At 41.2% G+C, this 14,049-nt stretch overlaps 1 protein-coding gene across 3 annotated transcripts in view; it reads right to left on the reverse strand.

Annotated features, from left to right (window-relative positions):
• Window positions 1-14,049, reverse strand: part of ldlrad3 (low density lipoprotein receptor class A domain containing 3) — an 84,172-nt gene that overhangs the window by 41,451 nt on the left and 28,672 nt on the right. For 2 of the 3 annotated variants that reach the window (XM_061036566.1, XM_061036565.1), the window contains exon 2: window positions 9,262-9,408. In XM_061036566.1, coding sequence (XP_060892549.1) covers window positions 9,262-9,408 — 147 coding nt within the window. Of the gene's footprint in view, window positions 1-9,261; window positions 9,409-13,662; window positions 13,755-14,049 lie in introns of those variants that run through there. The other variant, XM_061036567.1, reaches the window with a different exon arrangement.

Raw genomic sequence — 14,049 nt, forward strand, 5'->3', positions numbered from 1 at the left:
GAAAGCAGACATGGCTCTGAGCTGCAGCAACACATAAAAGACAAGATACAAAAAAACATGCTGCTGTGAAGGAGGAATTTTGAATTCACCAAGCCACAAAAAAGACAACACAATCCTTCATTTTCTAGTTCTTTATGCTATTTTACATGAATTATCTTTATTTGTTGTCTTGATTTGGTCTCTTTACATGGAAAATTCACAAAACGTCCTTTTTTCCATTTTAGTATGCAGGCTTGGAAAGACCGCTCTGATATTCCTCAATCACTTTCTCCCTCCCCCAAACCCCCATCGCCACTTCTACTGGCTGGCACGATTCATATGACCCAGTGTTTGTATTCCAAATTAGCTCAAAAGTCACATGAAGGGCAAGATCATGAAGGGGAATTCGTGGGTGGGAGAGACAGTGCTGGTTGGTGAGGATAGAGCTAATGTGCTTAGCTGTTTTTGAGGCCTTTATAGCTGAGAGCCGAGCAGTTTCAGAGCAAGAAGGGGGAAAAAAAATTAATTAGAAGACCCAAATTGAGGGTGGAAGAGAGGGTAAAGCTAAAAATTGCCTCACAAAAGGCGTTAGTCCTGTTCTTTGGAAGAGCTAGGTCTAAAGCCAGAGATCCTGTGGTATTACTATCCTGTGAACTGTGAAAGTTAATTAAATGCTTAAATAACAAGTGACAAGGTCAAACATCAACTTGAAAACTGTTTGGACACCAAGTCCTGTAAGTCCTATAAAGTAAGAGTAACAGACTGTGTCCAAAATACTTTCACACTATTCATACTGATCATACTGCATGACGGCAAAGTGAATAAGAAGTGCGTTCCAAAGACATTTTAAGTTATAGAGATGAACACAAGACACTTGTGCCCTAATGAAAGGATACGTGCTCAGTGAAGTACGCCCCTAATTTCCCCTCTTGGGATCAATTAAGTTTTATCTTGTGCCCTATACTGATGAATGACAGAACCTACCCTATGGCCCATAGTTGCCAGAGTACGATCTACGCATGGTGAAGATCGTACTCTGGAACCAGGTGAAGTTTGAGAAATCTCATGGCGCTAATAACACCCTGGATACTGAGATCGTCCCAAAGTTTGACAATATGGAGGAGGAGACTCACATCCTTATTGTGGTGGGCTTTCTGCTTTACACCTACGAACCTTTGATCGAAGTGCTGAACAAACGTTACTTTATTTCCATCCTGTACGATGAATGCAAAAAGAGGAGGTGCTCTAGGAACTACATGGTGCCAGACCATGCCAAATGTTCTTCCTCTTCTCTAAGCTTTTGTAGAAGTTGTTTAAAAGCAGGCAGGCTGTTGGACAGCTTCCAATTGAGGTTCCAGTGTTCAGCTGAGCAGCACAAATGAAAACGAATGGGGTTAGCGTTCAGGCTGATTCCTTCAGGTAAGACTATCACTAGCAGAAAAACATGGCCAGATCACAATGAAACACAAAGTTGGAGGACATACTTACGAAAGCATAGAAGCAAGCACACACACATAAACATGCCATCCCTCTATGTTTACTGTCTTCGTTTCAATTAAAGAACCCACACTCCACACTCAGGTTTTTCTGACTAAAACTTCTCCCAGGAGAACAGCTTTAATTGAAAATACTGTTTGGTACTTTCTGCAAACATCCAGACTTTTTGGTGGACTCAAAGATACAACTCCAAAAAACATTTCTAAAAAAAAAAATCAAGTTCAAGTCAAGGCCAGGGAGTGTAGCACCATGGCATGTCTTGGGTTTTTGAGTAAATCATTTGAAAGTCTACACTGTGTTGCATCCGAATACTACTGTTTGTATCTTAATTCCCGTCTCTATCTCCCCCAGCAGCATTCATGTCAGCCAACAGCATGACTCCTGCAGATCCAGCATGCTTTGCTCCTCCCCTTGTAATCACCTCTATGCCCCTCTCCACACTTCTCAACTTTTCTCCGTCTCCTTGGTTCCCCAGAGATTGGAATATCTTGTTCGGCACTCAGGTAGGCTTGGTCGTGATGGGCATGCATGATTGACAGAGTGTGGAGGAAACACTGGAGGAAGAGACCAATAAGAGAGAAAAACAGCAAAGAATGAGCAAAGGCCGAGGCAGAGTAGAGGCAGCTGACGACTTCAAAGGTTCCTCTGACCTTGCTGAGCACTTCTGAGTGGAGGAAATCAATAAGTAATGGAGTCAGGGTGTAAGCAAGGAGGGCAAGGGTGGATTCAGTCTAGAGGGCTTGGGGATCAGAATAATCATTCTGTAAGTTTCACTGTCTGAGCCCTGCATGGTAGTGTTACAATACAATAACCTGTGTGCAGGGGGAGGCATTACTAAATCAAAGGCCTGCCTTCAGTGGCATTCTGCGAAACTATCAAACTTCACGCTAGATGACGAAGCAAGTGTGGCTAGTATACTCAGCAGTAGGCTCGTGTGCAAAAATATCAGTCATATTCCAACAACTCCCGGAGAAAGAGGCAAGGGCATGTAGTGAAAAAGCAGTGAGAGATCTGTCAGATAATAACCCTGCTGCAATATTCATCATAGGAAGCTTCTAGCTGCTCAAATTGCCTTGTTTGAACTGGTAGTGCCCAACATTGTATTGTAAAATGACAAGGCAGCATTTCATATTCCTTTGAAGATTTCCAAGCAATCATTTTTTATCTAATTTGTGACTATCGACCGGACAAGGATAGCATTCTTTCAAAATGAGGGGAAAAGGAAGCGCAGGAGACAGAATCAGAGACTGTATGTACGACCCTACTAAATATTTCATCCCTTTTCCTTGGTATTAATTACACCCGCTCGAGGATCACTCAAGCATTAAGCACATGGGTATGCACCAGACTCAATCCCATTAAACTAATCTCTGCTTCCTCATTACTCCTGCTATGGATGATCTTTCAATTTTACTTTTATTGTTCATATGACCGGTACATATTTGTCCTGACCTGGGATCAAACAGTGGATGAAAAATCTGACATGCTTTAGTCTAAGAAGAGCTCCAAACTTCTCCTTTCCCATCCGCTTGTTCTTCCAAGATGTCCTCCCAGGTGAGTAAAACAAGCTGGCACACGAACACACGCTCAGATGGAAGAACACCTACGTCAGTGAAGCACAATCAAGTATTTGTCAGCGGTATATGGCTCTGGAGTCAGTCATTGGTCAATGTTCTTATCGCATAAAAACACACTCCTAATCTAAGCGACTTCTATCCCAGTCAAAGTGGATTTGAGATCATATCCAATCAGTCTCATGAGTCCTTTTAGCTGTTTCCACTCCTGCTGTCAAGGAGAACTTTGTTGTAGATAAGCATTTAGTAGACTATTTTGAACTCAATACCCCGTGGGCAATTTTTTGGAGGTCAGAACATGCAAAAAAAACAACAACACGAAAATGAAGCCCCATTGATGTTTCTCCAGGCGTTGGCTGTGTGATATGACTGCACAAAGCAATAATGTGAAAATATTCTAGTAATCCGATGAAGTGAATTTATTTTGGGACTGATTGTTGTGAAGCGCTAACAGGATCAATAAACATTGCATCAGGTAATGAAAGACTCTCGGCGGTTATATCCCTTATTGTTATGGAGTATTAATAGACTTTTAAATGAACTGACTAAAACAACAGACTCCACTTTGCTATTCTTGCTGTGTGTCTCGCACTGATTGGATATAAGCAGGGCAGGAGTGAGAACTGGCCCATGCTTCATGAGAAGTTCAAACTAGGTGATTTTCCCTTCACAAATAAAGAGAAGATGGATAAAGAAAAACGTTTGGCCACAAGATGGTTTAGTGCAGTGGTTCTCAACAGGTGGGTCGGGACCCAGAGGTGGCTCGTGAATGTGTGCCTGGAAAAAAAGCTTGTGTAAAAATGTCTGTGAAGCGCTATTTAAACATGTTTCTTGCTTCTGTCACATGTTTTGTACTGACTGAGGTCAAAACTCCACGATCTTTCAATAAAATAAATCTGATTGGTCGAAAAATATCAGAAATTTGTGTCGCGTTTTTTCACTGAGGAGTTGCTGGTGGGTCCTGAGTCTAGACGAGTTGAGAAGCACTGGTTTAGTTGGTAAACAAATATTGGTCAGTCAAGTGTGCACACTGACTTGGCAGATGAAGTAATGCAGGAATATTCATCTTAAGCATTCATGATGTCTGGTCATGCCGGATCAATTAAAGCTGTCGTGGTGGAGTGTAATGAAATGTTTCATTGTATGGTTTAAAAAACAAATGCATGAAGGAGAAGAGGATATGCCCTTACACTTGTTTGAATGCTTGAAAGAGTAACATTCTCAACATCCTGACATAAAATAACACTTATCCTACAATGTACCTGGCATCACACTGGCAACAGCAGCTAGTTCTATTGTCAGCTTCCAAACGTCTGTCAACAAAGCTTGTGATTTGTGGTACTGTAAGATTTTTCCTTTGCTTTTAGTTTTGAGAGCAGTGAAGCAGTAGGGGTGAACGTCTGAGTAGGTTTTAAAAAGCAACACTCCACTTTGATTAAGTAAGACATTCAAAAGAAGAAAGTATCTTTTGTCTGTTCTGATGGCTTTTATTCACCCTGAGTTTAACTGTATCTTGTGACTTGAAATTAATTATTTCCATTTACAAAAGTCAAGTTGCGGTCTTTGGTTTGGGGACTATCCATTTTACACTTTTATGTTGCATTCCTCTTCCCCTATATAGATGACTGTTGAGTGTAAAAGTTTAACTTGCACAGAAGTTACTGAATGTAGAAGCCTGAAGACACGGATTCTTCCACTCAGAAAGGAGATGGCCTCAGCCTGCAGAGTTGCCAGTTGAGACATTTTTATTTTCGAAACATACTTTTCTGTCTTTTCTCTTTCTCCCAACTGCAACTCTATATGCAACCACGTCTTGCTTTAAAAATCATGTCCACACACCCTTTTGGCCCCATCGTGTACCCCGCCTGCTCCTACCCTGCACGGACAAGGGCAAAGAGGCTAATCCTGGCTCTGAGGCCCGGTACGCTCAGTCAGCTCCCCGCCCTCTCTCCTCTGTCAGTATCCATTTGGTCTAACACGCTCGCAGGCTGTCGTTATGGACACCAGAGAGAGGGGTGGTTCTTTTGACCTCTTTACGTGAGGAATCAGTCAGCAGCCTGTCTCTGAATCATCGCAAGAAGAGCACACCCCCGTAGAGAAGAGTCACAATACAAGAGAAAATGTAAAAGCGAATCATGTGTCTCCATCTAAAATTCTGATCATTCTTGTGGGGCAAAGCAAAGGTTGAACTCCATAAAAAACTGGACTTGATTAAAACAATCTGTTGGGGGGTCTTGGCCCGGCGCACCATGACAGTAATATAATAAGCTGCATCTTTAATGCAATAAGACTCAAGCTGGAGAAATTGCCTCTCTTCTCTGAGCCCAGACTGTTGTTTCAGAGCCAGCAAAAAGTACTTACATGACTCAAGTTGACCCCTGTGCTAGCGGGGCGGCCTGAAGAAGAAACAAGCAAGAGAAGAGCAGCCGGGTTTGGGGGGCAGAGGGAGAAGTCCGTCTTTACAACGTGAAAAAAATATTCTCTGAACATTTGAGAGTATATGCCTGGCCTTTTCGGCAATGTCAAAGACATGTCTTCAACACGTAAACATGTGAAGGAGCATAAACAAGGAAATGCGGATCAGGTTTGCACGATTCTCTTCTGAACTTCTTCATCTCCTGAAAGCACTTCAATAAAGCAAAGCCAAGTCAACAATAATAGTGGCAAAACAGTTTTTTTTGTGAGGTGAAACAGCAGCTCTAGAGAAATAAAACTCCAGAAAGTGTCATCAGTTCATGAATCGGTGATTCTATCCTGCCAAACTCTTCTCTCCTGGTTCAACCGATGCACCATATTGTGTGCAAGTCTGTGTGCTTGTTTTGTTGTTTTAGAAAACTTCCCCCCTGATTCAAAAAGAAAATTGATCTTTGCGTGTCCAAACAAGTCATATGCCGAAAGTCAAAAATTAATTTGTTCTCCTTCTCTGTACTCATTAGCTATGTAGTTTTCCAAAACCTAAAATTATCATTAATGAGACACCAGGGAGATGACACTGCGTATGACCTTTAGCTCAGGCTGCATAAGAATTCATTGGATCAGAGAAACCCATATCAGCAGAACCCTAACAACACAGGCTTACAGGGGATCTGCTCGCTGACTACAGCTGTATCCTGGTGCAAATGTATAAATGGTAATAATAGACAACAAAAGATTTTACATGTGGAAATATATCTACAAGTTTTATATACATAAAGTAAATATCAGAATACTCTGTGTAGACCCAACAGAGGCAGAGACAGTAAGGGGAATTGCAAAAAATATACATTTTTAATTATCCAGGCTCCTCCCGGGCTAGTTGAATACTAAAGTGCGGAAGTATCTGTTCATGTTGATTTTGGCAAACCCTGTGGAACAAAGCAGTACATCTTATCTATATTCTGATCATGTTATGGCAGAAATATTTCATAGCAGAAAAGAAAATTAAGATTTCTTTAAACCGTTAAAACTTAGCATTCACTATATAAAATGTAAACAACCGCTGCTTCAGCAGTGTGCTGTTAATCGCTTTGTTTGACGCCGTGGCAGCGTTAACAGACATTTAAAATAACTACCAAATACCTAGCCAGCCGATAATATCGGCCGATATTAGTGACTATTGGTATCGGCTAATTTGATCGCAGATGTGCTTTGATGTTACAAGATTTGTTCACCAGTCAAATAGCATTTCATTTGAGTAGCGCTGAATTACACAAGCAGTTCTCTTTCTAGCTGTCACCAGCAGAGGGCGCTAACTGGATTACAACGAGCATAATCAGCCTCCAGAGTGTCAAGCGGTGAAGCACGTACATGAGCAGTTACTTTCCAGTTGAGTTACCATCTTGTCTACCTTATACTGCATATCCTTTCCACGAGTGTTTAATCATTGCATTTGAGTGATCAACACAATACAAAAAGTGTATATCTATCTATCTTAACAAATCAAACACAGATCAAGGAACGATATCAGCCGATATACCCTTATCAGATTTCCCCCCCAAAATCCCATATGGGTCATGACCCTAACCCTAAGAAATAACCAAACTTACATTCATAGATGGGAATGTTTGCTGTTGTAGGTCATACATGTGTCAGTATTAATGTAAGTTAGTTTCATAACTAGCTGAAAACTCCTCATAGGAGCTTTAAAGGGACTAATTAAGGAAACAGTGTTGTAAATTAAGTTTAAAAAAGCTTCCACAATGATGAATAATGTTCTTGGAAAACCTCCTGATGAAATCCAACCCCTCATATTACAGATGGGAGGAAATTTAATATCCTGTGGCGGTCAAGACGGCCTTGCCTCCATAGTTATAATTCTGATAGCAAAGTCCAGTGCACATACATCATCAGATACACTGAGTGATTTAATACTTGGTTATATGAAGTCAGTGTAGAAGCAAATATAACCAAATAACAGTGACTGTTTTTCACTTTCAGAGGAGTCTGCAGTGAACCGCACTAATAATTTAACTTAATGACAGAAGGACAATACGCTAAGTCAACAAACTGTCTTTGAAGTTAGCAAATCAACAATTTCCCTCTGTTGATTAAATGAATAAATATGGCTGTGAGTATATTTGTCTGTGTTCTCTTAGAGGGGGCTGCCTAATTATGATTCCACTTGCAGAGAAGCCAGCGCTGCAGTCTTAAAGTTTCCAGGCATTGTGTTCTCCTCAGATAATAAGACATACAGACTGAACTCCTGTTGTAGCCACCATAATGAGTCCTCCTCTCCTTCCCTTGCTCCCTTTGCTTTCCCTCCCTGCCTCCCTCCCTCCGTCTGTCTGTCCATCCCTACAGAGCCTCTAATGGAGCCCGAGGTTTGTCTGGGGATTTTTGAGCAGCAGTTGCCTGAGCTATCGACTGACAACTAGCCATCTATTTGAGGATAACAAGGCCCACTTATGCCAGAGCAGATAATGTAGACGTCTACAACAAACGCAAGTAGTCCTCTGACAAGCCGAGAGGCAGGCTGAGTATGATGCCGTATGATAAGTTGCTTTTATCTTTGGAAGTATAGCATGTAGTGTCAAAAAAATGCTGGGATGTTGGTTCAAAGGGAAAGTAGTTAATGGGGGAATTTGATTGAAGATGTTCCAACCTGACAGTTTGACTGCTTGATTAAACTATCAGGAACATTTAATGTATGTAATTGTGATGTAATTAGTCCAAATGCATCAGGCTATTTTTATTTTCCAGGTCTGACAGTTGCTGACAGTTTAGGGCCATTGGGTGATGAGAATCTGGAGCACATAAGCCATCCTTCTAAGTACTTTATTGATGCAACACTTAATTTAAATTGCGGAGGTGTCAATATGTAACACACACTTAAGAATACAGTCTAAGCAGCCTCTTGAAATTGTCCTCTAGATAAAAATAATGATATGTCTTGTGTGTGTGTCTGTAAGTATTCCTAGCATGCCATGGGATGATATATAAGTGATAAGTGAGGAGAGACTTTTCCCTTCACTGTCAGCAAGAGAGAAGTGTGAGAAAAATGACTGCCGAGGAGGAGAAAAGAAGAAAACAAGAGAGGTGATGGAAATAATCTTTTGCAAAATGAGTGGTATGCTTTTCTAATTGAAAACAAGCAAAACTACAAGAAGCAAACTACAAGCCAAAGGCAAAAATCATCAGATGAGATAAAGAAGGAGGATGCAAAGAGGAGTGAAAGATGGGAGTGTGATGAATATTTCTGGAGATGGGGGTTTCCGTTCAGTGTGGTGGGTCTGCAGAGTCAATCTTCATCAGCGATTCCATCTTTGTGCGTGGCTTTCGCCGAGGCGGGAGGGAGAGGAGGAGTAGTAGGAGGAGGAGGAGAAGCAGACCAGAAAGATCAAAGCTGACTAAAAGTGAGAATCAAAACTGAACTATTACTGTAGCCTTACAGTAGAATTATGCATGTGATACTATTCCTGCACACAGTAGTAATCGGCCTTTGCTTTGATGGTATTAAAAGTCTGCCTTGGTGCTAAACTGGAGCCGAGGGTCTGGCAGGGGAGGGGGAGAGACAGAAGTGAAGATTGAGCAGGGAAGTTAATTTAAGTTGGCAGGGAATAAGGTTTAAATGGCCCTTTTGGCTCTACGGAAAGGGAAGGGCAAAGAAATGAACCTGCAATGCTGGATGACGAGATGAGTTGAGAAGACATGATGCGACTCTAAATCGGCGTCATTGCTTTAAGGCAACCCAAGAAAAAAAGAAAAATTAGAATGGAATCTAAACTGGACTTACGACAGCCTTTCTCGTCGCTCTTGTCAAAGCAGTCAGGCAATCCGTCACACTGCCAACCACCTGGGACGCACTTCCCATCTCCGCACATGAAGTTTCCGGGGATGTTACACTCGGTGGTGAAGTTATTCCCTGGGAGCAGCTGGCTCTCTGAAATGAAAAAAATGGAGAGAATGATGTAAGAAGAGAAGGTGAGAGGAGGGCAACAAGAAAGAGAACAGACTATTAGAATAAAGAAACATGTAGAGGGATAATGCATTCAGGGGATATTCATCATCACAGTCTAAATGAAAGACTGGTATATTCTTCATTCTCTAAAGATAGAAGATATTACAGGGAATGGTTCTATTTAGAAAGCAGACGAGGTCAGACAGGGATGATAGAAGTATTGTGGGTGTAATACTCAGTTCAGAGCTGGACAGGTAAGGATAGATAAGGATGCAAAACTCCTCAAACATTCTCTTTCAAACAAAGCCCATCTTTATATTGTGGCATGAAATGAACAGAAATAAAGACATTCAGAAGAATGACCTGGACTAGTTTGGGGCAATTTAGGTTGACACATTGCAGCTGTGGTACACTGGCCCGGAATGTGAAGCATGGACTTTTGGCTGAGATGTGACACTTTGTGGTGAGGAGTTTAGCTCGTAAACAAACCTTTAGGGCAGTAATGAGGACTGTGCTGGCCAAGGAATCTTTTATAATGCTGCAGAGCTCAAACTGGGTTCATCTGCTTTGCCACTTTATCAAACTTGAAGGCAGGACTCAGGGGATGTACCTGATGCCAAGAGCTGGTCCTTTAAGCCCAAAGTGAGCGAACTCAGTCCCAAATTAGAACCAAATTAAAAATGACAAAATCTGAGCGAGTACCCAAAAAACATGGTATATCTTTCTTATTTCTTTTAGGTTCACATTTAAGCAACAGTGTGTTTATAAGTTCACATATGAGCTAATGTGCATGGCTAAAGTTGGAACAGTGTGAAAAAAAAAAGGTAAAAAATTAAAATGTCAGGCTTGAATATAAATAAAAAACTTGACAAATGGGAAGCAGCTGTAAGTCATGATGAAAATCAAATCCGACCAAATCTTAATGAGGTCATATTATGCCCTTTTTGGGGTTCATATATTTAATCTATGTACCTACTTTTGTACGTTCACAATAGCTAAAGTTCTAAAAAAGTGTCTGTTTTCATGTACTGCCGCTCCATGCACCGACTCTCTTCTGACTCTCTCTCTGAGGCTCTGAAGTGACCACGTTCAGAGTCCCCACGTGTGCCAAGTCTGATCTGATTGGTCGGCCTGTCGGCTCTGCCGTAATTGGTCAGTCACTCAGCACGGTTCTCGGAAATGTCCTGCCCCTTTTACCATATTGGGAATGCAGCCACTGGCTCCGTCCGAGGGGAGCAAAAACATTAGCACCTTAGCACTACTGTGCTACCGCAGGCTACGGCATATCGTGGGCGTGCTACAGAAGTTAACGGGCGTGCAACATGAGCTGCTGGGCTTGCCACAACGAGCCAATGGGCTTAGATCAGTGATCTCACACTGACAATGACGTCACACTGACAAATTTGTTTTGAGCGTTACATGCAGCTAATGCTACAGCTAACAGGAGGACGTAGGAGAAGTCACGTTTACGCGGACTTTGAATTTTTGCACATAGATGTGCCTAAACATGCACAGGACACTTGGAAAACACACTAAAGAGCAGATAAAACCAGAAAAAGCAGAATAAGGGCCCTTTAAGGGCTGCAAAGCTGAAAAGACTGCACAGTGCTTGATGTTTGGAGATATCTAATCCTGAGTGTGTCATCAGCCAGAATTTGAAGCACCCAGCTAGCATACAGCACGAGAGCCAGGGAGAGCTGGCTACTCTGAATTTTCTTTTAAACATCCATATTTCATTAAACCATTGAGAAATATTAATATTCTACAAACCGCACACATCATATGGACATTTATATTAAAAGAGGATGCAAAGAGCTTCAGTTCTTCCAGTGTAAAATACAAAAACAGACAAATGAATTCACTTTGTGACAAAGAGGCAGGCTTTGGTTCTGTATTCTATCATTTCAAGCACAAACTCTGGACCACCCAGCATTCATTACTGAGGAATCCAGCTTACTCAGATACAAATGGATATATTTGACCTTTGGGTACTTGTGAATTCACAACCACAGCTTCTATGAAGTTAGTTGATATTCACTAAGTCGATGAAGTCAGTTCCCAGAGTACAGCTGAGTGACTGACACACAGAACTCGTCTGTCCTTACATCATCCCCCCTCCTGTTGCCCTTTTACAGCAGCTCAGGTGTTGAAACCATTTGTAGATCCCGTCTTCACCGAGATGGCACGATTCTTATGATCTCCTGTGGGGATGATGCAAACCTGTCTTTTGTCTCTTGCAATACAGGAAGCCGAACGTGAAGGGTAAACAGATAAGACTCGGGTAATTTATGAATGGAAAGTATTCAAATGATCAGTTCTGGTAGGGATGGGAGGATCCAGAAGTACATGGATAAAAAACAAGTTATACATATTAGAGAGAAATACCGTCATAAACTTTGTGCTGAAATCTTAGCTCATTTTTCCATTGTTGGCTATGATATTTCAGTGAATAGAATAAAATCAATCCCAGTTCACAGATACTTTTTCTTTCAGACAGCTCCTCATCATTGTGATCCCCTTGGATATCTAGCAGCCATCCAGGTATTTTTCATAACTACCAAATGTCAATTTTGTGTTATCAGTCTAAGAATACACCACCTTCTATCCACATTGTTCTCTGGTTCTTTTCTCTCCCATCCTTGTTTATACAGTTCTTTTTTTTTTTGACAGAGAGAGCTGTTCAAACAAGCACACTTTGAGAGAAAAAGAGAGAGAGAGGGGCGGGAGAGTGGAGAAACAACAATGACACAGTAACATTAGAAGATGAAGTAAACAAAGACTTTTTTTCAAAGCTTTTCACAGTAAGAGAGGCCTAAAAAGGGGCATAAGTACGATTTTGCTATTTGGATAGGAAAATGTACTTCTACTGCTTGTCTCAGAAAAAGATGGAATGGAGTTGTGCACACTGAATGATTCAAAAGCAACATACATGTTTTGCCATGATTGTGATGGACAAGGATGAAGCTTATACCACTTACTATATAAAGTAAAGATTGCTGTTCTTTTGTTTTACACCTCTTCTTAACTTTACACTAAAGCTGTAACATTTACACTTCTTACACTTAACGTACAATAAATCCCTCAACAGACAGTAGACCTTGTAAGAGTTAACTTTGCCCCAAACGTTGGATGTTGTCTTCTTGTTTTCAAATATGAATATTATCAATATATCTCTCCTACTTCAAGGTACCCTCTGAAACCCTGCAGTCTGATTTCTAATATAATAAATTGCTTCTTTTTTTATAATAGCAGTTTGCTACTAACCCTGTATGGATGTGAAATTATTGCTGTCATTGTTGTATGGCCTTTCTTTGTAAATTAATGAAAGGAAGCCAAGTCACCTTTGTGCTAGCCAGCTAGTCCAATGTGAGGTCTTAACACAAAACTGCTTAATTTGAGTTTTTGTCGCAATTATATTAAATGTGCCCCGCCCCCTTTATATTTGAATCTAAAAATTAAAGCCTTGAAGTAGTGTTGTAGTTCTCAAAATCGTTCTTGGTCTCAAAACCGGTCTCGACTATTTGAAGGTCTCGTTTCGAAATCGAAAGCATTTTTACTCGGCCTCCCTCTCATGCTGGGCGGATTCTGGATTTTAAATCAGGACCGGTCAAGAACACCACTGACAGGCTATTCTCACGTCGCTAATTTGACTAGAAGGAAAAAGCCCCTGTTTAAAACAATAAACAACTTAAATTATTTTGTAATTAAAAATTTTTCCCCTGGTAACGGCCGCCATCTTCTCTGTGTTAAGGACTAAGTGAGTGACACGCCCGCTGCACACATGATGATTTTTCATTGATATTTATGGTCTTGGTCTTGTCTCGGTCTCCTCCTGTCTTGATCTTAGTCTTGACTCGGCATCGGTCCATAAATGTTTTGGTCTCGTCTTAGAGCACTCTGGTTCTCGGGTGTGTCTTGACTACAACACCACCATGAAGTGTCTGATTTGGAAAGCACTAACTGCTGACATTGTGCTAATTAAGAGTTATGTTAAACTCTATGCCAACCCCAGTTGTTTTCTATCATTAGATGATAGTTAACCTTCTCTGCCTTTCAAAATAAATGTTGCTTTTTACAGCCCTTACATGTATAATTGTTGTGTAAGCTATGATTTAAAGAAGGGGGCCACTAATATAATGAATCATGGTATCTGATTGATGCATTGACCGTCATTCGTGAAGATACTCAACACTGCAATTTAATGTTCATTTTCATCTACCTAAACAAAATACTAACACGTCAGCGTGGCTTCAGATGCACACAGAGCGAGTGTGGAAGGCAGCCACGTGAAATGACTTCAAAGAGCTGACGGCTGGAAAGGCATCAGGTTAATTGGAGAGCTGCTTTGAGAGAATGAGAGAATGAGAGAATGAGAGAGAGAGAGAGAGAGAGAGAGAGAGAGAGAGAGAGAGAGAGAGAGAGAGAGAGAGAGAGAAAGTGAGGACTCTGGTGTGTGTGTTTGAGAGATGCCCAAAAAGAATAAAGAAAGAAGGTTGACTGACAGCTCATCTTTTCCCATGAGTCTCTAACACGGCCAGAAGCTAACACAAGCACTTCTTGCAGCCAGGATGTGAATTGGCAGCTTTGACACGTCTTATTTCTGTACCCTTGTTGTCCTATCGA

This window comes from Labrus mixtus, chromosome 4, assembly GCF_963584025.1.
Source record: "Labrus mixtus chromosome 4, fLabMix1.1, whole genome shotgun sequence".
Classification (NCBI taxonomy): domain Eukaryota; kingdom Metazoa; phylum Chordata; class Actinopteri; order Labriformes; family Labridae; genus Labrus; species Labrus mixtus.